Below are 25,358 nucleotides of genomic sequence, written 5' to 3'. Positions count from 1 at the left end.
AAGCCCAAGTATAAGCACCTTACAAGACATATATTTAAATATTAGGACAAAGAAGAGTAGACAAGGCTAGAAAAAGATCTGCCATGTGAACACCTACTGAAAAAATCTGGTATAACTACTAATATCAGACAAAGTAAACCCAAAGAGTATCCCTAGAGTTACTATTACTAGAGATAGATAGAGATAAATGGGTCAATGCAACAGGAAGATAATCTAAAATTTGTATGCGCCTAATAACATAACCTCACAATACATTAAGCAAAAACTGACAAAACTAAATAGGGAAATACACAAATCTATCATTATTGTGGGAGATTATTAGTACAAGCTCTTCAATAACTAATGGAAAAAGCAGACAAAAGTTATAAGGGTATAACAGATTTGAGCAACACAATTAACAAACTTAACCAAACTAACATATATAGAACATGTGGCCAATCACAGCAGAATACACATTTTTGTTTTCTTAATACAGGAACATTAACTAAAATGGAAGACATATGCAAGGGCATGGAGCAAGTCCTAGTACATTTCAGTAGATTGAAGTAATATAGAGATATCCTCTAATTACAGAGAACTGAATTAGAAATCAGTGACAAAAGAGTAAGTAGAAAATTCCTAAGTGTTTGGAAATTAATCAGTATCCTTTTTTTTCCAGAAAAATTTAAACATATACAAAAGTAGACAGAAAAGTATAATGAACTCTCATGAATTGATCATCCAGCTTTTAAAATGATGCACTCTTGACCAATTTATATTTCATCTATGCCCTCACCCACTTTCTCCTTCTGTATTTTTTGAAGTAAATTCCATATGTCATCACCTTTCATCTGAAGCAAAGCACTTCTGTAAATCCTGTGGGTTAAAGAATAAATCCCAGTGAAAATTAGAAGATACTTTAAACTGAACAATAATGAAAATATATTAAAACTGATGGTATTTCTGGTTCCAGAGAAGATGGATTGGCCCCATTCCTTGCTCTTTCTCCCTCTTATGATTGAAAACCTTGGATGGAGCACAACAAACAAAGGAATACTCAAAGATAAAAAGAAGAGAACAGACTGGCTAGGGCCTTTGGGACTGGAGGAATGATGTAGCTGTGATTCTCTGGGTTTTCTTCTTACCTGTCATATAGCCAGGAAGGGGTGTCTGAGGGGTGTGCAACATGGTATCAAAAATAGGTACAGACAAAAAAGCCCCAAGAAACCCGTACCCTGTAGTCAAAGGACCAGGAAAAGAGTGGCGCACTGAATAGAAAATCATTTTGATAATATCCACCTTACTGTAGCCAAACACAAAAAGAAAAACCATCCTCCCTTCATGGTGTCAGCAGGGCCAGGTGGTGAGCAAGACTTCTGGACCCATGTGGCACCAGCAAGGCAGGGGACCCCACAGGGGTCCCATTAGTAGAATCAGACAGGGAACTGAATTTCCACACCCATCTAGCAGCAGCGACAGAATGAGGCAGTGTGAGGGGGTGCTAGTTGACTCTCCACTTTCCTTACCCAGAGAGCATCAGCTACTGTCAGCAGAATTCAACTGAGACTGAACTTCTAGCAATGAATCCACAGCAACATTCCACTTGCCTCCTTCTGCTCCCATGGCAAACTCCCCCTCCATGTAGGTAACGTTCAGCAGGGGGATGACCATCCACCCCCTCTTGGAGCTGCATACTACACCTAAGCAGGGTAACTGCCTATAAAAAAAGAAGATTAAGTGGGATCCAGAGCCTCACAATGTGATACCCAAACTTTCTAGGACAAGACTAAAAGTCACTTGTCATATCAAGAACTAGGTAACTCTCAACTTGAGTGAGAAAAGACAATGAACAGACACCAACTCCGTATAACAGAGATGTTGGAATTATCTGACAAGGATTGTAAAGCAGCATTCATAAAAAGGCTTCAATGAGTGATTATGAACATTGTTGAATCTAGTAAAAAGTTAGAAAACCTCAGTAAAATAGAAGATGTAAAAAAGAACCAAATAGAAATGTTTTAATTGACAACATACAGTAACTGAAATCTTAAAACTCAGCAGCAGGATAAATATGATAGAGGAAAGAATCTGAATTTGAGGACAGAACAATAGAAATTACTCTCTCTGAACAACAGAGAGAAAATAGACTGAAAAGAAGTTAACAGAAATAGGGGCAATAACAAAAACTCTAACATTCATATCATTGGAGTCTCAGAAGGAGAGGAGAAAAAGTGTGGTGCTAAAATAGAAGTAAATGGGGACGCCTGGGTGGCTCAGTCAATTAAGCATCTGCCTTCAGCTGGGGTCATGATCCCAGGGTTCAGGGATGGAGCCCCGCGTTGGGCTCCTTGCTCAGTGGGGAGCCTGCTGCTCCCTCTCCCTCTGCTTCTCCCCGTGCTTGTGCTCTCTCTCTCTCAAGTAAATAAAATCTTAAAAAAAAATAAAAATAAAAAAGAAGTAACTGTGTAAAACATTGCAAACTTGGCATAAGACATAAACCTACAAATTCAAGAATCTGACTGATCCCCAAACAGATTAAATAAGACTGACCAAGAAAAAAAAGAGAAGGCACAAATTACAAATACCAAAAACAAAAAAGGTAATACCACTGCAGATCCTACAGGCATTAAAAAAGATAAGAGCATGTTATGAACAACAACTAAATTAGAAAACTTGAATGAAATTGACAATTTCCTAGAAAAATGCAACTTACCAAAACTCACACCAGAACAAAGAGAAAAATCCTAATAGCCCTATGTCTAGTGAGTAAGTTAATCCATAATTTATAAACCTTCCACTAAAAAGCCTCTTTAAGTCCAGATGGCTCAATACAGTAGTTCTGGAGTAGGGCTCAGAAACTATAATTCTGGTAAATTCCCAGGTGATAGTAACACTGCTGGTCTAGGTCCTACACTTTGAGAATCAGTATTTTGGAATAATTTTCTAGAATTATAATTGTAAGCTCAAAAAGTATGAATATTTTAGAGTTTAAAAGGAACATATTCATGTCCTTTATGAAATTTTTAATGATTTTTCTCTTACTTACTTGTAAGAGCCCTTTATACATTAGAGATACTAGCTCTTGGGGCACCTGGGTGGCTTAGTTGGTTAAGTGTCTGACTCTTGATTTTAGCTCAGGTCACGATCTGCAGTCCTGGGATCGAGCCCCATGTAGGGCTCCATGCTCAGTGCTGAGTCGGCTATAGATTCTCTCTCCCTACCCCTCTGCCCTTTCTGCTAGCACTCTCTCGTTCTCTCTCTCAAATAAAATCTTAAAAAAAAAAAAAAAAAGATAATGTATTTAAGCTCTTGATGAAATACATTGCAGATATTTCCCCCAATGTGTCATTTATTTTTCAAACTAATTTATAGATATTTTGTCTTTTTTTTAATTAAATAAAGTCCATAGTTTATTTAGATTTCCTTAGTTTTTATTTATTTATTTATTTATTTATTTATTTTTGATGTAGTGTTCCATGATTCATTGTTTGCGTATAACACCCAGTGCTCCATTTAGTACGTGCCCTCTTTAATACCCATCACCAGGCTAACCCATCCCCCCACCCTTTCTCCTCTAAAACCCTCAGTTTGTTTCTCAGAGTCCATAGTCTCTCATGGTTCATCTCCCCCTCCGATTGCCCCCCCCTTCATTTTTCCCTCCCTGCTATCTTCTTCTTTTTTTTTTCTTTTTTAACATATAATGTATTATTTGTTTCAGAGGTACAGGTCTGTGATTCAACAGTCTTACACAACTCACAGCGCTCACCATAACACATACCCTCCCCAATGTCTATCACCCAGCCCCCATCCCTCCCACCCCCCACCACTCCAGCAACCTTCAGTTTGTTTCCTGAGATTAAGAATTCCTCATATGAGTGAGATCATATGATACATGTCTTTCTCTGATTGACTTATTTCGCTCAGCATAATACCCTCCAGTTCCATCCACGTCGTTGCAAATGGCAAGATTTCATTCCTTTTGATGGCTGCATAATATTCCATCGTATATATATACCACATCTTCTTTATCCATTCATCTGTCAATGGACATCTTGGCTCTTTCCACAGTTTGGCTATTGTGGACATTGCTGCTATAAACGTCAGGGTGCATGTACCCCATCAGATCCCTACATTTGTATCTTTGGGGTAAATACCCAGTAGTGCAATTGCTGGGTCGTAGGGTAGCTCTCTTTTGAACTTTTTGAGGAACCTCCATACTGTTTTCCAGAGTGGCTGCACCAGCTTGCATTCACACCAACAGTGTAGGTGGGTTCCCCTTTCTCCGCATCCTCACCAACATCTGTTGTTTCCTGACTTGTTAATTTTAGCCATTCTCACTGGTGTGAGGTGGTATGTCCTTGAGGTTTTGATTTGGATTTCCCTGATGCCAAGTGATGTTGAGCACTTTTTCATGTGTCTGTTGGCCATTTGGATGTCTTCTTTGGAAAAATGTCTGTACATGTCTTCTGCCCATTTCTTGACTGGATTATTTGTTCTTTGGGTGTTGAGTTTGATAAGTTCTTTATAGATTTTGGATACTAGCCCTTTATCTGATATGTCATTTGCAAATACCTTCTCCCATTCTGTCAGTTGTCTTTTGGTTTTGTTGACTGTTTCTTTTGCTGTGCAAAAGCTTTTTATCTTGATGAAGTCCCAATAGTTCATTTTTGCCCTTGCTTCCCTTGCCTTTGGCGATATTTCTAGGAAGAAGTTGCTGCAGCTGAGGTCGAAGAAGTTGCTGCCTGTGTTCTCCTTTAGGATGTTGATGGACTCCTGTCTCACATTTCGGTCTTTCAACCATTTTGAGTCTGTTTTTCTGTGTGGTGTAAGGAAATGGTCCAGTTTCATTCTTCTGCATGTGGCTGTCCAATTTTCCCAACACCATTTGTTGAAGAGACTGTCTGTTTTCCATTGGACATTCTTTCCTGCTTTGTCGAAGATTAGTTGACAATAGAGTTGAGGGTCCATTTCTGGGCTTTCTATTCTGTTCCATCGATGTATGTGTCTGTTTTTGTGCCAGTACCAGACTGTCTTGATGATAACAGCTTTGTAATAGAGCTTGAAGTCTGGAATTGTGATGCCACCAGCTTTGCTTTTCTTTTTCAACATTCCTCTGGCTATTTGGGGTCTCTTCTGGTTCCGTACAAATTTTAGGATTATTTGTTCCATTTCTTTGAAAAAAGTGGATGGTATTTTGATAGGGATTGCTTTGAATGTGTAGATTGCTCTAGGTAGCATTGACATCTTCACAATATTTGTTCTTCCAATCCATGAGCATGGAACGTTTTTCCATTTCTTTGTGTCTTCCTCAATTTCTTTCCTATTTTATAGTTTTCTGAGTACAGATTCTTTGCCTCTTTGGTTAGATTTATTCCTAGGTATCTTATGGTTTGGGGTGCGATTGTAAATAGGATCGACTCCTTAATTTCTCTTTCTTCTGTCTTGTTGTTGGGGTATAGGAATGCCACTGATTCCTGTGCATTGATTTTATATCCTGCCACTTTACTGAATTCCTGTATGAGTTCTAGCAGTTTTGGGGTGGAGTCTTTTGGGTTTTCCACATAAAGTATCATATCATCTGCAAAGAGTGAGAGTTTGACTTCTTCTTTGCCGATTCAGATGCCTTTTATTTCTTTTTGTTGTCTGATTGCTGAGGCTAGGACTTCTAGTACTATGTTGAATAGCAGTGGTGGTAGTGGACATCCCTGCCATGTTCCTGACCTTAGGGGGAAAGCTCTCAGTTTTTCCCCATTGAGAATGATATTCACTGTGGGTTTTTCATAGATGGCTTTTATGATATTGAGGTATGTACCCTCTATCCCTATACTCTGAAGAGTTTTGATCAAGAAAGGATGCTGTACTTTGTCAAATGCTTTTTCTGCATCTATTGAGAGGGTCATATGGTTCTTGTTCTTTCTTCTTTCAATGTATTGTATCACATTGATTGATTTGCAGATGTTGAACCAACCTTGCAGCCCAGGGTTAAATCCCACTTGGTCGTGGTGAATAATCCTTTTAATGTACTGTTGGATCCTATTGGCTAGTATTTTGGTGAGAATTTTTGCCTTCTTGTTCATCAAGGATATTGGTCTGTAATTCTCCTTTTTGATGGGGTCTTTGTCTGATTTGGGGATCAAGGTAATGGTGGCCTCATAAAACAAGTTTGGAAGTTTTCCTTCCATTTCTATTTTTTGGAACAGTTTCAGAAGAATAGGTATTAATTCTTCTTTAAATGTTTGGTAGAATTCCCCTGGGAAGCCATCTGGCCCTGGGCTTTTGTTTGTTGGGAGATTTTTGATGACTGCTTCAATTTCCTTAGTGGTTATAGGTCTGTTGAGGTTTTCTGTTTCTTCCTGGTTCAGTTTTGGTAGTTGATACATCTCTAGGAATGCATCCATTTCTTCCAGATTATCTAATTGGTTGGCATAGAGTTGCTCATAATATGTTCTTATAATTGTTTGTATTTCTTTGGTGTTGGTTGTGATCTCTCCTCTTTCATTCATGATTTTACTTATTTGGGTCCTTTCTCTTTTCTTTTTGATAAGTCTGGCCAGGGGTTTATCAATCTTGTTAATTCTTTCAAAGAACCAGCTCCTAGTTTCGTTGATCTGTTCTACTGTTCTTTTGATTTCTATTTCATTGATTTCTGCTCTGATCTTTATTATTTCTCTTCTCCTGTTGGGTTTAGGCTTTATTTGCTGTTCTTTTTCCAGCTTCTTTAGGTGTAGGGTTAGGGTGTGTATTTGAGACCTTTCTTGTTTCTTGAAAAGGCTTGTATTGCTATATAGTTTCCTCTTAGGACCGCCTTTGCTGAATCCCAAGGATTTTGAACAGTTGTGTTTTCATTTTCATTGGTTTCCATAAATTTTTTTAATTCTTCTTTAATTTCCTGGTTAACCCATTCATTCTTTAGTAGGATGCTCTTTAGCCTCCATGTATTTGAGTTCTTTCTGACTTTTCTCTTGTGATTGAGTTCTAGTTTCAAAGCATTGTTGGCGTGAGCCAAGCTACTCATGCTGTTTGACAGAGTCCAAGTATGGGGGACGATCCTGAAAACAGGAGACTCCACAGCTGGCTCTTGCTATTCTCTTTCATTTTGTTTATGGCAATCTTTATAATTGTGGGAATATTTCTGGGGTTTCATGATAAAGTGACTACTCATCTTAGTTACGCCTATCTAAGCAATCATAATGAAACTAATTCCACGAGGCCCCCCAGGCGCCTCAGAAGCGGCAAGATTCTAAGAAAGGAACAGCTCAGGCTGTTCCACAGTTCACTATATTTCCTGCGCTATAGAACAAAATAGCAAGACGGTCACGCTCTGTCTAGCGCCTTTCTCTTTGCGTATTGTTTTTTAGTTTTAGCGAAAGTCAATAAGCGGAAATCAATAAAGGTCATGTTAATCATTACAAAGGAAAAATAAAAGAAGGCTATGTCTGTAATCAATAAAATGATCTAAGATTATCTCAATCAATTGTGAAAAAACAATCACATGTTACGAAAGTATGGAAAAACAAAAAAATCCTAACATAAATAAAGTTTCTCCAAGGCTGTCAGGAGGAGATGCTTGCAACCTGACCCTGTGTCTGTGTCTCCTCATTCGCCGACGCCGTCCTTTCCTACGAGAGACCCACCCCGGCTGGAGCTGGACTCCGGCACATTGTGCTCTGAAAATATGCAGGGAATGATCCCAATCTTTTGGTACCGGTTGAGACCTGATTTGTGACGCAGGATGTGATCTATTCTGGAGAATGTTCATGGGCACTAGAGAAGAATCTGTATTCTGTTGCTTTGGAATGGAATGTTCTGAATATGTCTGTGAAGTCCATTTGGTCCAGTGTGTCATTTAAAGTTTTTATTTCCTTGTTGATCTTTTGCTTAGATGATCTGTCCCTTTCAGTGAGGGGGGTGTTAAAGTCCCCCACTATTGTTGTATTGTTGTCGATGTGTTTCTTTGCTTTTGTTATTAATTGGCTTATATAATTGGCCGCTCCCATGTTAGGGGCATAGATATTTACAATTGTTAGATCTTCTTGTTGGATAGACCCTTTAAGTATGATATAGTGCCCTTCCTCATCTCTTATTATAGTCTTTGGTTTAAAATCTAATTTGTCTGATATAAGGATTGCCACCCCAGCTTTCTTTTAGTGTCCATTAGCATGGTAAATGGTTTTCCACCCCCTCACTTTCAATCTGGGGGTGTCTTTGGGTCTAAAATGAGTCTCTTGCAGACAGCATATCGATGGGTCTTATTTTTTTATCCAATCTGATACCCTGTGTCTTTTGATTGGGGCATTTAGCCCATTTACATTCAGGTAACTATTGAAAGGTAGAAATTTAGTGCCATTGTATTGCCTGCAAGGTGACTGTTACTGTATATTGTCTGTGTTCCTTTCTGGTCTATGTTACTTTTAGGCTCTCTTTGCTTACAGGACCCCTTTCAATATTTGTTGTAGGGCTGGTTTCGTGTTTGCAAATTCCTTTAGTTTTTGTTTGTCCTGGAAGCTATTTACCTCTCCTTCTATTTTCAATGACAGCCTAGCTGGAGATAGTATTCTTGGCTGCATATTTTTCTCATTTAGTGCTCTGAATATATCATGCCAGTCCTTTCTGGCCTGCCAGGTTTCTGTGGATAGGTCTGTTGCCAATCTAATGTTTCTACCATTGTAGGTTACAGATCTCTTCTCCCGAGCTGCTTTCAGGATTTTCTCTTTGTGTCTGAGACTTGTAAGTTTTACTATTAGATGTCGGGGTGTTGACCTATTTTTATTGATTTTAAGGGGTTCTCTGTGCCTCCTGGATTTTGATGCCTGTTTCCTTCCCCAAATTAGGGAAGTTCTCTGCTATAATTTGCTCCAATATACCTTTTAACCCTCTCTTTCTTCTTCTTCTGGGATCCCAATTATTCTAATATTGTTTCATCTTATGGTATCACTTATCTCTAGAATTCTGCCCTCATGATCCAGTAGTTGTTTATCTCTTTTTCTCAGCTTCTTTATTTTCCATCATTTGGTCTTCTATATCACTAATTCTCTCTTCTGCCTCATTTATCCTAGCAGTTAGAGCCTCCGTTTTTTATTGTACCTCATTAATAGCCTTTTTGATTTCAACTTGGTTAGATTTTAGTTCTTTTATTTCTCCAGAAAGGTTTTCTCTAATATCTTCCATGCTTTTTTCAAGCTCAACTAGTATCTTTTTTTTTTTTTAAGATTTTATTTATTTATTTGACAGAGAGAGACACAATGAGAGTGGGAACACAAGCAGGGGGAGCAGGGGAGGGAGAAGCAGGCTTCCCGTGGAGCAGGGAGCCTGATGTGGGGCTCGATCCCAGGACCTTGGGACCATGACCCGAGCTGAAGGCAGACGCTTAACAACTGAGCCACCCAGGCGCCCCCAGCTGGTTTTTTAAAATCGTCCTTCTGAACTCTAATTCCAACATCTTACTAATGTCCGTACTGATTAGGTCCCTGGCAGTTGGTACTGCCTCTTGTTCTTTTTTTTTGAGGTGATTTTTTCCATCTTGTCATTTTGTCCAGAGGAGAATAAATGAATGAGAGAACAAAATGCTAACAGGGTAACAACAACCCCAGAAAAATATACACTGAACAAATCAGAAGAGACCTGAAACCGGGGGAAAAGAAAGGGAAAGGAAGAAAAAAGAAAAAAAAGAAAAAGATAAAAACAAACAAACAAAATAAAACAGAATATGATCAAATATGACCAGGCTGGTGCATAGATCAGTGCTACACACTAGATTTTGGGCATATGTTGGTCTGTTAGAAGAAAGTGCCTCCCAAAATTTTAAAGAAAGAAAAACTTATATATGTACAAAAGTAAGGGTAAATACAATGAAGGGATGGAATATGACTGTAAAGATGAAAATTATAAAAGATTTTATAAAAGGAATTGGTAAGATAAGAAGACACTAGAGATTTAGGGTATATTTTGGTCCATTAGAAGAAACTGTATCCCAAAATTTTAAAGAGAGAACAACTTATATATATATATATACCAAAAATCAGGTTAACTACTATGAAGGGATAGAATATGACTCTTCAAGAAAGTGGTCACTTTTCTGTTCAGAGAGTTGCTGCTATTCTTTTCTTCGATTTCCTGTTAAGTTCGTAGGTATTCAGAATGGTTTGATCCCTATCTAGCTGAATTCCTGGGACCAGATGAAATTTAGGTCTCCTACTCCTCCGCCATTTTGCTCCTCCCCCCAGATTTCCTTAGTTTTAACATTTTTTTTTTCTGTTCCATAATCCCATGTAGGATATCCCATTACATTTATGTGATCACATCTCTTTTTTTTTTATAATGTTTTGTTAATCACCATACATTATATTATTAGTTTTTGATGTAGTGTTCCATGATTCATTGTTTGCATATAACACCCAGTGCTCCATGCAGAACGTGCACTCTTTAATACCCATCACCAGGCTAACCCATCCTCCCACCTCCCTCCCCTCTAGAACCCTCAGTTTGTTTCTCAGAGTCCATAGTCTCTCATGGTTTGTCTCCCCCTTCACTTCCCCCCCATTCATTTTTCCCCTCCTACTATCTTCTTTTTTTTTTTTAACATATAATGTATTATTTGTTTCAGAGGTACAGATATTTTGTCACCCAAAAATGTTAAACTTTTGTATAGTCAGGAGGGATAGACACTATAAATAAAGCAATATTAGCTATGAGTTTGTGATTGCCAAAGCTGGTAATGGGGACATGGGAATTCATTGTACTCTCTACTTTTATATATATTTGAAATTTTCCGTATTAGAAATGTTTCAAACATGCCAATTTGTCAATAATAGAGTTTAAGTTTGTCTAAAATATTTATTATTAAGTATTTTGAAGGGTAAATAAAATACCATTATTCTATGTATTTATAGAACCCTGGATATACTCCTCATAAAAAGCCACATCATAAACCTTTTGTTGTATCTATTTCATATTTTCGTATGTTTGTTTGAAGTGCTTGAAGCGCTTAACATGGAAAAAATGATGTCCACCATTTCCTGCTGGATGGAAAGCCCAAGACACTCACTGGTATCAACAGACTCTGGAAGCACCGAGGAAATTCCCATATTAATCATCGAAGGCTTCCTTCTCTTTAATTATAAGTAAGCATCCTCAACTTTGTATTGACTCTGAATGAATGGGGGGAAACCTCGTGAACTCAAGATGCTGTTATTTTAGGCCCCTCAACACTCTATGGAACCGAAGCTACTTTCTGACGATTCCTTATGAAGAATGTAAGAGGAGGAGGAGGTGAGTTTTGAAATCGCCTTTGCGGATTCTAATTCAAAAGACAAAATTAACACGGGGATAGAAAGCACAGCATAAGGAGTAGGGTCCATAGTGTTTGTAACAACACAGTATGGTGACAGGTGGTAGCTACACTCAGGGTGCTCAGAGCCTAACATAGGAGAAGTTGAATCCCTATGTTGTTTGACTGAAACCAATGTAACCTCGGGGCGCCTGGGTGGCTCAGTCGTTAAGCATCTGCCTTCGGTTCAGGTCATGATCCCAGGGTCCTGGGATCGAGTCCCGCATCGGGCTCCCTGTTCCACGGGAGGCCTGCCTCTCCCTCTCCCACTCCCCCCGCTTGTGTTCCCTCTCTCGCTGTGTCTCTCTCTGTCAAATAAAAAAATCTTTAAAAAAAAAAAAAGAAATTAATATAACCTTATGTGTCAACCATACTTCAATTAAAAATAAAATTTTTTTAAGTAAAATATATGTGGATTATAATTCTAAATTCATGAGCTTTTACTTTGTTACAGACACAAAGAACACCAGTTAATTGAAAGCTTAAGCCAACATATCAGGTCCTCTGTCATTATTTACATTGCTTTTTGTCTCTTAATTCTCTTATAAAGCACTGAAGGAGGGGGAGATAATTTTGAATGATAGTGAATTACAAAAGTAATTTGCATCAGAAAACTAAATCTGTTTTGTTCTCTTTGTAACTAGTGTTGAATCTAAAATGTATACTCTTAATTCTATTTAGATTCAGTCTCAGTGATTTTTCCCATTATCCTGACCATTATTATTTTACTTTTATCAATTGTGTGTTTCTGTGCACATAAAGTTTCCTATGTGTTTTGGTAGTACAAGGGTCTACGAGCCTCCAGACGTCCCAGGGTACTTTGATGGCCACGTGTGGCCCATGTACCTAAAGCACAAACAAGAAATGGAGAACATCACGTGGGAAATTGGTAAGTACCTTTTCTCCCCCCACAGAAGGCCTTTATTTGTCGTTGCTCCAAGTCCACAAGAGAAAGGATTTTTTTAAAAGGAGGTATTTTTCTCATGGATTACATTACAAAGGAAGCCTTTAAGCCAGAACACTCTGGGCCCTTCCACAATGTACTGTCCTGCTTTCTGTTTCTCTCTGTAAGGCTCTTGTTAAAGCCGGTCAACTTCTAGATGGTCGTTCATGAAATGGGTATTAATCGAATGCCTTCCTGACAAGGCACTGCCCTGTTGATACTGAGGAAAATAAGACAAACCCAGCCCCTACTCCTAGGAGCCGGCATTCTATCAGGGAAACGGGCCTTAAAAACACTAGCTGCATGAGCATGTCCTTTCTAGCTATGCTAAGTGCAAGTTCCAGGGGGACTACCCGAGGCCCAGCAATCAGGGAAGGCTTCCTTGAGGAAGCTACTTAAACCACACTTGAGGGGTTTAACTGGACAAAGGGAGGTAGTTCGGGGGGACAGAAGATCACTCCAGACAGTACACGAAAAGGCCAGGGACAGGAAGGAATGAATAGCACCTGAAAAAAGGTTGGTGTATTTTTGGTAGAGAAAACCAAGAGAGAGAGGGGATGCTGGAGACACAAGGAAGATCTAAACTCTACAAGGCCATAGGCCAATTAAGGACTTGGGTCATTATCCTAGGAGAATTGGGAAGCCCTCTACAGAGAGGTTTCAAACAGGGACATGGTAAATACCAAATTCCTGTTTTAGTGAGATTCCCCTGGCTATGTGAGCATGGATGTATTATGTGCTTAATAGAACAGAATGACATAAGAGATATGGAGGGTGCCCCTCTCTCCCTCTCCATCTAAATTGCCAATCTAGGGGTGCCTGGCCGGCTCATTCAGTGGAGCATGCAACTCTTCATCTCAGGGTTGTGAATTCAAGACCCACATTGGGTGGAGAGATTGCCTAAAAATGAAACTTAGAAAAAAAATGCCCGTCGGGCACCTGGGTGGCTCAGATGGTTAAGCGTCTGCCTTCGGCTCAGGTCACGATCCCAGGGTCCTGGGATTGAGTCCCGCATCGGGCTCTCTGCTCCTTGGGAACCTGCTTCTCCCTCTGCATCTCTCTCTCTCTGTCTCTCATGAATAAATAAATAAAATCTTTAAAAAAAAAAAAATGCCCATCTAACCATGCCCCCACTTTGCTTAAATGCCTGCAAAGAGTCTCCAGCTTTTGGTGGGACGTCTGGGTAGCTCAGTCAGCTAAGCGGCTGCCTTCGGCTCAAGTCATGATCCCAGGGTCATGGGATCCCGTGTCGGGCTCCTTGCTCAGCGGGGAGCCTGCTTCTCCCTCTGCCTGCCACTCCCCCTGCTTGTGCTCTCTCTCTGACAAATAAATAAATAAAATCTTTAAAAAAAAAAAAAAAAGAGTCTCCAGCTTTTTGGGATAAAATCCAAACAGGCCCCTAAAGACTAAGGCATAGACAGCCTTGCTCTAAAATCTCATCTCTCCAGTGTTCCTACCTCCTGCATTCTAGCCCTTCCAAACTGTGCATCCTTTTCTTAACAAGCAAATTTATCTCTTACCTCCAGTTTTCTGATTAAAGCGTTCTTTTCTTCCTTTAACCTATTGGACTTCCACCTTTTCTCTAAAATTACCTATGCCATTTTGGGTAAGAATACATATCTCCCAGGCCTGGAGAATGCTGAGTCAGTACACGTGGCAGAGACCAAACCCCTGCATGGTTCTTTCTGCCCAAGGGTCCTGTCCCCATGCTTTAATAAAAATCACCTTTTTGCACCAAAAAAAAAAAAAAAAAAAGCTTCACGAGTGATCCTGATGCATAAGTAAGTTGGAGAACCACCCCCTTAAATGATTCTTCTGGGGAGGCACCACCTCAGTGCTGCTAAAGGGCCACATACACAGTGCCATTTAACGCTTTCTTTTTCAAAAAATAATTTCCCGGGCGCCTGGGTGGCTCAGTTGGTTAAGCGACTGCCTTCGGCTCAGGTCATGATCCTGGAGTCCAGGGATCGAGTCCCACATCAGGCTCCCTGCTGAGCAGGGAGTCTGCTTCTCCCTCTGACCCTCCCCCCTCTCATGTGCTCTCTCTCATTCTCTCTCTCAAATAAATAAAATCTTTAAAAATAATAATAATAATAATAATTTCCACATCTGTTAATATGCATTTCTCCCTATTAAACCAATTTTTGTTTATCTATTTTTCCTGACTGTAATCTCTTTCTGTCTTTAATGGCTATTAATTTCTTTTTCAGTGTTTAAGGTCCTGTGTTCTTTATTTAAATCTATTAGTATTCTTTTTTTTTTTTTGAGCGAGGACGGGCAGAATGAGAGAGAGAGAGAGAGAGAGACTCTTAAGCAGTCTCCACGCCCAGGGCAGAATCCAGCGCAGGGCTTGATTTCACCACCCTGAGATCATGACCTGAGCCGAAATCCAGAATCGGATGCTTAACTGACTGACACACCCAGGCGCCCCTAAACTTACTAGTATTCTTAAGAGATGTCAGATGCCAGAGTAAGAATCCTCTACTAATAGGCCCATTGGCATTTGAACCGCTCTCCTTTCTCCTTTTCAGTTTACCTAGATGGAACAAAATCAGAAGAGGATCTCTTTTCACAAGTGTATGAAGATCTAATACAAGAACTAGCAAAGCAAAAGTGTAAGTATTGTGGATGGTGAAGGAACAGCCAGGAAAAGAGTTCATTACATACCCAAGAATGGCTTACCTGAATGCTCAGGAGTGATTGTATCCATTCATTCCTTGCTTTGAAGATAATTCAGAATCAGAGACTCCGAATGGGTTTGAGGCCTTGATTATTTTGTGTATGAGGTTTTTTTTTTTTTTTTTTTTTTAAGGGTGAAAATATCCACCCATTGTTACAGCCCTTCATGATGTGTATGTTACATAGTTTAATTTTTTTAGTAGATGGCTGTTATTACAGTGGGACTGACATTATCCTTTGGGCAGAGTGAAGTTAAAGGGCTGATGATCTCGTTTGGTTTGTTTGTTTGTTTTTTTTAAAGATTTTATTTATCTCAGAGAGAGAGAGAGCACAAGCAGGGGGAGTGGCAGGCAGAGGGAGAGGCAGGCTCCCCGCTGAGTAAGGAGCCCAATGCGGGACTTGATCCCAAGACCCCAGGATCATGACCCGAGCCAAAGGCAAATGCTTAACCGACTGAGCCACCCAGGCGCCCCCTGATGATCTCATTTTAATATGTCTAAAGTGCTCCTTTCCCTTTAGTCCTCTTAAAGATTTCGCATGAATTTTTTTCCCCAGATACCTCAAAAATAAACACAAGGTGTTAAAAAATATTTAATGAGTATTTCTTTAAGGTTTTCATCTTAGATGCCACATTTTGCAAGAACCAGAAACTCTCCTTGATCTGGTTAAGCAGGAAGAAAGTACAGGGGTAGCTTCGGCTTCAGGCTCAGCTGGATTAAGGAGCTCAAATGTAGCCTTCAAGGCTCTGCTATAATTCCACATTGCTGTTTGGGTTTCTTTTGGAGTCAGACTCACTCCACCAACAGATAGGATGGCTGTTGACAGCACCATTCTCCAGGGTGCAACATCCCCAGTAGAAAAAGACAGTTTATCCTTCTCTAGATTTCCCTTTGGTTGATAAATGTCGAAGCTGGGTGTTGAGTTCCAAGGAGCTCATGTATGATTCTCACCACTTTAGCATATGTTTAAAATTACTTTTTTTAAAAAAGCTTTGTAAAAAGCAGTTTTGCATTTTGGCCCAGCTGAAAAGTCCCAGGGAAGATTTGGATTGGTCCTGCTTGGGTCACATGGCTTGGGCTAAACTAATCGCTTTCACTCTGGAGATGGCACACTCTGATTGGCTAGGACTGGATCATGGACTCATCTTGTCCTTGAATGCCTCTCCTAAGGCCTCCTGTTAAGCGGGAGAAATATCCCCCCAAAAGGAGAGCAAAGCAGGAGGTAGAAACCAGAAGGAGGATGAAAAAGCTTGCTGGGAGAACAAAACTATAGATCCAGGTGCTGTTGTATTTGAACTATTGGAACTAAAAGGATTTTCACGGTTAACACGTGCAAAATGCAATCATTCACTCATTGAAGAGAAGGCAGTGTGAGTCACTCCTGCAGTGGAGAATATTACCTGCTTTTGAGAAGCAGCTACCCTAGGCCAGATGTCATCATCTCTTAATAAGAATTAGATTTCCTTTGTTCTCAGTAAATTCCTATCTTACGAGGGATCTGAGCCCAGCCAGCCCACTGAGCCTACACACTCCTGATTTCAGCATCAGCCCTTCATGTAGGCATGATTCCATTTGAAGAAATCTCAGGACCATTTTAAAGTTTCTTATAAGAGGAACTTAGAGTCCTTGGCATATATGCCTGCCCCTCCCCCCCCATCTGTTACTTTGATGAAAGGCAGGGAAGCTCAGGTCACCGACTTGAAGGGCTATAAAGAGTGTAGAGTGAAGGGAGGAGTTCAGCACCTGAGCCAGAGCCACTTGGTTGAGAGTGATTGGCCCCCTTTCTGGCCCTAATGAGATACTTCAGGGTGTTTTAGCTGCTGGACACCTATACCTTTCCATCCCCTTGGTAATGGCCGGTGCTTAAGTCCATTTTTTTAGTGACTAAGTCATACTCTGGAGTTTGGCCTTGTGATCCATCTCCTGATAAAGATAAAAGGAGCCTTCACCAAGTAGCTCAAACTGCAAGCTTGTTCCATGTCAAATATCAGCCTTTGCCATCTGTTCCGAGGCCCAAGAACAGCAGGTATGTTTTGATGGACACGGAAAGCCCACGAGAGAGTACATGTCCATGTGTGTGGCAACGCTCTTACCTTGCTTACGTCCTAGGGGCTGGAAAGGAGTATTCACCTATGCCTTTTAAGGCTATCTTGCTTGTGCTCTAGATACCAGATAAAGTTTAGTAGAAAAAAAAATAATAACAAATGGTAGAAGAGACATAAAATCCAAAGCAGATCAGCTTTTCTTACCTCTTAAGATCTGTATCAGTTTGTTTGGTTTTTTTCCCCAGTTGCATAAATAAGTTAGGGTGTTATTTATAGTAACCTACCACCTTTCCCAGTTCTTGCAACCACGGTGCCCTGGCAGGGCTGCCTGGAGGGCTCCTTCGCATAGCCTGGTTTAACCCACGGTCGGGGGCTGAGCTAGCAAGGAGGCCTTTCCTAGGTTTCAGTGGACTACTCTGCAGGCTCCTCATAACCTCTCATAATCCTGCTGAACTAACTTTCCCTTCTAAGCCCATAAAATCATAATTGTGATAAAGTAATAATAATGAGAGGGACACAGAGATCGAATTTAATGATTAATGAAACAAATGACCCAAGAGAGTAAGAACATAAAGTTATATGTTTAATTTAATCCTTATTTAAATTCAGTGTTTGAGGCAAAACTTAATCATTACCTATCCTCACAATGACAAGGCCGTCTAGCCCCCAGAACTTTCAGACTCCTTTGCAGAACGTTTATTTTCACAGTGGTCGTTTTCTCCGTGGCATGCTGGTTACGCTTTCGAGGGAGCCTGACTCTGTCACATATACTAGATAGGAACTGGCAAGGCTTGACGGGAGATTGGCTCCCACATGTGGAAAGGAAAAGGGGGAAAAAATGTCTATTTTCCTCTCAGGAAAAAAGCATATTCATTATAAAAAAAAAGTTTTAATATAAAAAAGAGAAAATAATCACTTGAATTCCCACCAATCAGCAATGTTAACATCTTCATGAGTACACATCCAACATTTTTGCTGTTCACATCAGCCTCTTACATGGTTACATCATTAATCGCAATGCTCATTTCTTTTTTTTAATATTTTTACATTAGTTTTGAATATTTAAAGGAGCTTTATAGAATTTATTATATAATGAAACTGAGTAAAACTAAATAGCTCTTCCAGTTAAAGGAGTCAAGGCTGAGTTCTATTTTGCTCCTTACAAGTGAGTTATAAGACTTGGCATTGATATCTCAGTGCAGAAGAAAGATGTCACATGTCTCGTTTCAAATCAAAGGAATAAGAAATTGCAAAATAAAATTTAATAAAAGGTGTGTATTTTTCTTTTGGCATTTTTCTTTTTTTTTTTTAAGATTTTATTTATTTGACAGAGAGAGAGACAGCAAGAGAGGGAACGCAAGCAGGGGGAGTGGGAGAGGGAGAAGCAGGCTTCCCACGGAGCAGGGAGCCCGATGGAGGGCTCGATCCCAGGACCCTGGGATCATGACCTGAGCCGAAGGCAGATGCTTAACGACTGAGCCACCCAGGCGCCCCTCTTTTGGCATTTTTTTACATCGAATTTAAAATATAATGTCCAATTAAAAGTAATAGTATAATTAATATAATAGCCCAAATTATCATAAGATTAATGACCCAATTCGCAATTGCTGAGTATTTAGTACCTTTACAAGTGTTTCACATTGGCAAATAACATGCTATAAAAATATCTACACATATCACTTGTTTTCTTCTTCTGGAATTATATTAAAATTTTCTAGAAGTAGCGCTTGCTTGGTCAAAGAGTATAATCATATTTATATGTATATACTTCAGAAATTAAATACTACACTAAAAAAATGTGTTTCTCCAACACGAGCTCTGTAATATGAATGCAATGGGTTTATCACTGAGTTTCAAACCAAATCACCAAGTATTCAGCTAGGCTTCCTTGGTTGAAGAAAAAAAGTAAAGGTACTCATGCACTTTCCCCAAAATCAAAGAAAATGCTCTAAAACAATAGTTCTACTACAACCAGCCACCCTTTGTGATATTCTTCTAATTTTCAAACTATTTCATTCCTTGAAGCCAACAATTATTATACCAATTGCAAACGATATTAGATATCTGATATCTTAATTTAGGCTTAAATTTAGTCTAAGGATTAAAAGAATGAGACTTGGCCTCTATTTAGTTCTTGATGGAAAACCAGCATGTCTGGCTCCAGAATCCCTGTAATCTTAATAGTAGATTAAGATTTACTGTTGAGGGGCGCCTGGGTGGCTCAGATGGTTAAGCGTCTGCCTTCGGCTCAGGTCATGATCCCAGCATCCTGGGATCGAGTCCCGCATCGGGCTCCCTGCTAGGTGGGGAGCCTGTTTCTCCCTCTGCCGCTGCCTCTCTCTATCTCTCTCTCTGACTCTCATGAATAAATAAAACATTAAAAAAAAAAAAAAGATTTTCTGTTGATAGTGTGAAGATTTAACACAATGAGAATTGGAGTTCTCTATTAATTTCTTTCTACTTATATTTGTTTCCAAGGTTTGCAAGTAACAACATAAAGATGGAGTGCACTGAATCCTTCCTGGGATGAATTAGGAAACTCAAAGGAGGATATTTAAGAACCTTAGCCAAGATACAATAAGTACTTTGGTATGATAACAGCTGTTGGTTCGTTTGTTTGTGTTATCACACATGGTTTTCCCCGACATGTGGAACAGTAAATCGTTATCCACACCACCGGACAGGAATTTACCTTAATGAGTTGTTCCTGCTCCAAGGAGTACAGAGAGATAGCATAGCTCACAATGAGTCAGTTCCTCTGGACCAGTGATTGTCAAACTTCTCTGAGTGGGACCCAGAGTACGAAATAAGATTTACATCACAATCCAGTATATACGTAACCTATTGTGCTTGTATGTGGCTGTGTGTATGTGTACCTATGTGTCTCTGTGTGTGTGTATGTGGGTATATATGTGTGTGATGTGTGTATATACACGCCTATCAAGTATCACAAAGCACTTAACCTTAGATTCAATGCACGCTGATATTTTTCTATTTTTATAACATTCATTACCATCTAATACCAATGCCCATTTCCTGCAAATAAAGGCTTTAGCGGTCACATTGAATAAATCAACAATTTACTAGAGTGTCTTTTGTGTGTGTGGGTTTTGTTTTTTTTTTTAAGATTTTATTTACTTATTTGACAGAGAGAGAGAGCAAGAGCAGGAACACAAGCAGGGGGAGTGGGAGAGGGAGAAGCAGGCTTCCCGCAGAGCAGGGAGCCCGATGCAGGGCTCGATCCCAGGACCCTGGGATCATGACCTGAGCCGAAGGCAGATGCTTAACCGACTGAGCCACCCAGGCTCCCCTTTGTGTGTGTTTTGTTACTGTTTCTTACATATGTGTAAAACCACTGGATCATTGTGTCACTTGTGTTGATACTTTGTTATAATAGAGTGTATTTTTTGTGTTTTGTTGTTTCTGTCAAACCAATGGTCTAAAGTCACAGAAATCAGTTATGGTTACTTAAATAAGTAGTACCTTTCATGGAAAGGAACAGACAGGAGATCTGAATTGTATAATTTTTTGAGGCCTCTTTCAATGCTGAAATTTAAATTATCTGCTGTACTGATCAACCTCTTGTTTTTGTAACAGATTGCTCCCAATCCTCTCAATCTTTACAAATATAAATACATTGTTACCTTAACTTTAACTGGTCTTTACAGACTCATTTGATCAGCTCTCATTATTTCTGTATCTCTAACTAGCTTGTACTCAGTGGTAATTAGGGAGGGGTTTTGGATCACACACGCTTACACAAGCAAACAACAACAAAAAAACAAACCCTGAGCCCAAATGGCGGTTCTCCCACCTAACAGCTATATGACTCTGATCAAATTGTGGGAAGTTTTTATTTCAAACTATTGGAAGTCTCTATTTCATATCAACAGTAGTTGATAGTGTGGTGTAGCGTAGAGTAAGGATCAACTTCAAACTCCTTAATATGGCTTCCAGGGCACTTCCTGAACTAGCTTCCGTTTGCCTCTCTATTCCCATTGCCCATTGCCCATCACTCAACCCATTGCTGTTCAGTGCCATGACCTCCTCTCCTCAAACTTACCGGGATCCTTCCTGCCTCGTAGTGCGCACACATGCTGCTCCCAATGCTCAGAGCAAACTTGCACACCCCTCCCCTCCAATCAGCCTGCCCCCCCGCCCCTCCTTCAGAGTGCCCTGACATCCTACCTCAGGGAGAACTTCCCTCTGTAGATGCTCGCAAAGCTCCCCTACTTGTCCTCCAGAGCACTAATCACAATTGGAATTACACTACCATCGCTCATTTAAAATCGCTCATTTAGCGCTGGTCTCTCCAGCTACAGAGAAGCTCCATGAACACAGGTCTTGCCGCTGTGACTGAGTTACACACACATCTCTGCGAACCAGCACAGTGTCTGGCACATGATGAACACCCCAAAAAATATTGGGTACAAAAGCAAATTCCTATTACATCAAGAATGAATTCACATGCAACCAATATATTTTTTGAGTAGTAGCTTAAACTCATCGGGTTTTTTGTTTTTGTTTTTGTTTTTTTTTAACATAAGAAGAAAGTTCAAGGCCAGCAGTCCAGAGTTTGCACATGGAGTTGTCAGATTTAGGGGAAAAAGCAACACAATTAGAGGATACACAGTTAAATTTGAATTTCAGATAAACTATAGTTATTTATAAATAAGTATAAATAAGTCCCAAATGCTACATATGTAAGACTGTTGTTTTTCTGAAACTCAAATTTAATTGGGTGTCCTGTATTTTGTCCAGCACCTCTGCTTTTGCACAACTCAAAAATGTCAGAAAAAAAGCCAGGGTTGTCCATCCTTGGCTTGTGGCCCTATCACCAGGAGGTCACAGGAAGGCCTTGAAAGTTCCCAATGTAGTGTCAGCTATCAAAGCAGGAAGATGAGGGTGGGGGGCACAGATAGCCCATGCCTTCCAAAATCTCCCAACAGTGTCCCCAGCAGACTCCTTCCGATCTCTCTGGAGCCAGGACTGGCTCACGTGGCCACTTCTCACTGCAAGGGAGGCGAGACAGAGACTGCCATGACAGATTTGAACCAATTATGATTCATTGTCTGGGGATGTTGCCACGGGAACAAAATCAATCCTCTTTTAGCAAGGAAGGAGGAGGGAACAAATGAGCAACCCAAAGTGCCTACCGCAACCTTTTCTCTGCCTACCCTTCCTGACCATGATTTTATCAAGCTTGGATTGCTCGAATTCCAAATTACTGTTCTCAAAACAGTAGGAATTTTTTTTTTTTTTTTTTTTAGAATAAAAGTCTAGGGATGCCTGGGTGGCTCAGTCCATTGAGCGCCTGCCTTTGGCTCAGGTCATGATCCCAGGGTCCTGGGATCGAGGGAGTCTGCTTCTCCCTCTGCCTGCAGCTCGCCCTGCTTGTGCTCTCTGTCTCTCTGACAAATAGATAAAAAATCTTAAAAACAAAAAGAATAAAATCTAGACATAATTTTTTAAACATCATTTCCAAGAATTTCTGAAATACCCTCTTCTCCCCAACCCCCACCCCCATCCCCGAGGGATGTCCCTGCTGATTGAGGATCATTACACTTGACTTTTCTCCCCATTTCAGCATGCGAAACTAGGTCAGAGAAAGACTCTTTACCTTGAAGGGGAGATGAAAAGGCTTAAAGGACATTAAAAATAGAAATAGTCAAATCCCTTTGAGAGGAAATAAGTATCTTTTTGCTTACTACTATCAGTGAGAAATAAATCAGGAATTCAAAATGAAGACTACCTCATTTCTCATTTCTGGCTGTGCATGTTCACACTGCAGTGCCTCTTGCCCACACAGTTGATGAGACATTATATCTATTTCAAAAGGCAGATGCTCTTTATATATTGAAGGGAGCAAACCTGTTGACATCTCCACTCTGTGCATAAGTAGCCTCAATCCTTTTAGGTGAATTTGTTGTAGGAAGGCTTCATCATACTTAATATCAGAGGAAGGAATCACAAAGGAACTTTATACGGACTGTCACAGTAGAGGGTGAGATTCAAACCCAAGTTAACCTTTTAAGGCCACGCTCGTGGTAGTGCACAGAATCACAAAATGTTGGAGCAGGATCAGCTGGTCCAACCCTCGCTTGTATTTCAGTATGGAAATTAAAACCGGAGCTGGTGACCTGCCCAACCCCATGCAGCTAGTTAGTGGCAGGATGAGAGCCAGGTCACCATCCCCACACTGCTCAAATAGGCACACACACACATTTTTTAATTTCAAAGCAAGAAAGGGCAGAAAAGTCATCTGCCAGACTACATCATCTGTCCTCTCTCCTTTGAAGACTGCAAATTGAGGAGCCTGGGAAGACAAGGGCTGAGTCAGGGAAACGTGAAACTTTCTGCTCTGGGCTGTTGGAGCCTAGTCAAGGAGACAAGCCTGCTCACGAGCAGTGGGAAGCTAATGAGTGCTCCATGCCGCTATCTGGCTGGGCTGACCTTAGGCTTGAGGCCCTAGCTGCTCTTCCAACAGTCCATCCGTGGTGGAGAGTTAGGGAAGAGCAAGGATATGGAAAAAGTAGAAGAGGCATTGCGCTCATTTTTTTTGCAAACACACAGAAATAGAAAGAAATGGCAATAGCAGGTTCAGGGATCTAATCAAAGGAGTGTGACCTGCAAATAAGAGAACATCAGCTTTCTTACCAAAGTGAGCATATCTGATAAGTGCATGCCCACGAGTCCAGAAACACGTCGTCAAGGCGAAAGTGGAGATATAATAATATGCTCCCTGTGTGCTTCCAGATCCCAAAGAGTTAGGTCACGTTCTTCAAGATTAAAAATTGAAACTAGGGGCGCCTGAGTGGCTCAGATGGTTAAGCGTCTGCCTTCAGCTCAGGTCATGATCTCAGAGTCCTGGGATCGAGTCCCACATTGGGCTCCTTGCTTAGCCAGGATCCTGCTTCTCCCTCTGCCTGCTGCTCCCCCTGCTTGTACTCTCCCTCTCTCTCTCTCTGGCAAATAAATAAATAAAGTCTTAAAAAAAAAAAAATTGAAACTAAAGCTCGGATAAAGAAATCTGTATTGACTCTTCCCTCCAAGCCTGCACAAGATCCCAGAACTTATTGTTATCCCAGTGTTTTTCAAACCTTAGCATGCACCAGAATCACATGGACAGCTTGTTAAAATAGACGGCTGGTCCCCAACCCCAGACTTTCTGACTCAGTAAGCCTGGGATAAGGCCCTAGAATTTGCATTTCCAACAAGTTCCCGTGTGATGCCGACAGTGCTGACCCAGGGACCACTTTCAAAACGACTGCTCTACAGAGAACCAACAGCAGCTTGCAGACCCAGGACAGGCCCCGCGGAATGTTACTTGGACACTACCAGCCTGAAAGAATCAGTATTATCAGCCCCTAAAGATATTGCCGAATCACACTCGTGCTAGTTATAGGTTTTATCACTCCAAATTCTTCCTTTTTGCCTCCTCTGTAAAAATTAACCTGGGCCCTTTACATGTTTTTCCCTTCCCAGGTAGCCGAATACCTCTGGGGAGGCACCTCCCCACTGAGCCGCTTTTCCACGGCCCCCTAAAGGGGTGGTGGTTCCCAAAGTTCTAGAGGATGGATTTCTAGCAGGTTTTGTCAGCATTACACCAGAGCTACTTTCCAGCCATTCCTGAGCCTTGGCAGTGATGTCTCCAGTGAGGTTTGGCTCTCATTCGTGACCACATAAATATGAGGTTTTGAGAGGTAAAGTAACTACCCAAAGTTCCACGGCTCACGCTTGTTGGAACCAGGTTTTGGAACCCAAGCAGGGAGCTCTCAACCACCATACTATACTGTCCTATAAGGCGAGTCCTAGAACGCTGTGACTTGGCTTGCTGTCGCCATTGCACTTGGCCTGCAATCACACCTGCAGGCTCTTGGTCGCCCACTTTATATACCACGAAAGGGCTTTATAGTTCGAAATCCAAGAACCAATCAACACAATAGTCAGGTGGCTGAGGAGTGCCCGGGATCTTCTGCTACGCAATTCAAAACACCATGTTCAACACACTCCTTGAACTTACCTGCATGCGTGAGTTGCTTCTCTCTCTCTCTGGGCAAAAGGCACACCCAGTGGGAACTCTGGTGGGACTTGCTCATCCTAGTTTTCACTTTTTGTCTCTCTTCCTGTTTTACAAATTGGGGATGTGGTAGAGGAAAGCACAAAGGCAACAGAGATCGATGGCATCAGCACTTGAAGCTATTTTGTTTAGATCTATGCCGATCTTCATGACTTCTCATTCTGGTCCAATCATACTAATAGGCAGTATATAGATGCTTATTGGATTTCCTGATTAAACAGTTATTTGCCTGACTTTTAAAATTCTTAGGAGATAACCTAGCTTTAAGAAAAATACATTCAATAATAAAAATAGCTATCATCTTGGG

The 25,358-nt window shown here is 40.6% G+C and overlaps 1 protein-coding gene and 1 non-coding gene across 5 annotated transcripts in view; both read left to right on the top strand.

Moving 5' to 3' along the window:
* Nucleotides 1-25,358, top strand: part of NMRK1 (nicotinamide riboside kinase 1) — a 37,661-nt gene that overhangs the window by 10,949 nt on the left and 1,354 nt on the right. For 2 of the 4 annotated variants that reach the window (XM_036070475.2, XM_036070472.2), the window contains exons 5-9: nt 10,952-11,099; nt 11,176-11,247; nt 12,088-12,194; nt 14,780-14,863; nt 19,450-20,626. In XM_036070475.2, coding sequence (XP_035926368.1) covers nt 10,952-11,099; nt 11,176-11,247; nt 12,088-12,194; nt 14,780-14,863; nt 19,450-19,469 — 431 coding nt within the window. In that variant the 3' untranslated portion in view covers nt 19,470-20,626. Of the gene's footprint in view, nt 1-10,951; nt 11,100-11,175; nt 11,248-11,759; nt 12,033-12,087; nt 12,195-14,779; nt 14,864-19,449; nt 20,627-25,358 lie in introns of those variants that run through there. The other 2 variants (XR_004910270.2, XM_036070477.2) reach the window with 2 other exon arrangements.
* Nucleotides 17,675-17,788, top strand: LOC118521747 (small nucleolar RNA SNORA12). The gene has a single exon (XR_004910274.1). It is a non-coding gene; the product is annotated as a small nucleolar RNA SNORA12 (small nucleolar RNA).

This window comes from Halichoerus grypus, chromosome 14 (assembly GCF_964656455.1).
Source record: "Halichoerus grypus chromosome 14, mHalGry1.hap1.1, whole genome shotgun sequence".
NCBI lineage: Eukaryota > Metazoa > Chordata > Mammalia > Carnivora > Phocidae > Halichoerus > Halichoerus grypus.
This window is presented reverse-complemented; position numbering and strand designations above follow the sequence as displayed.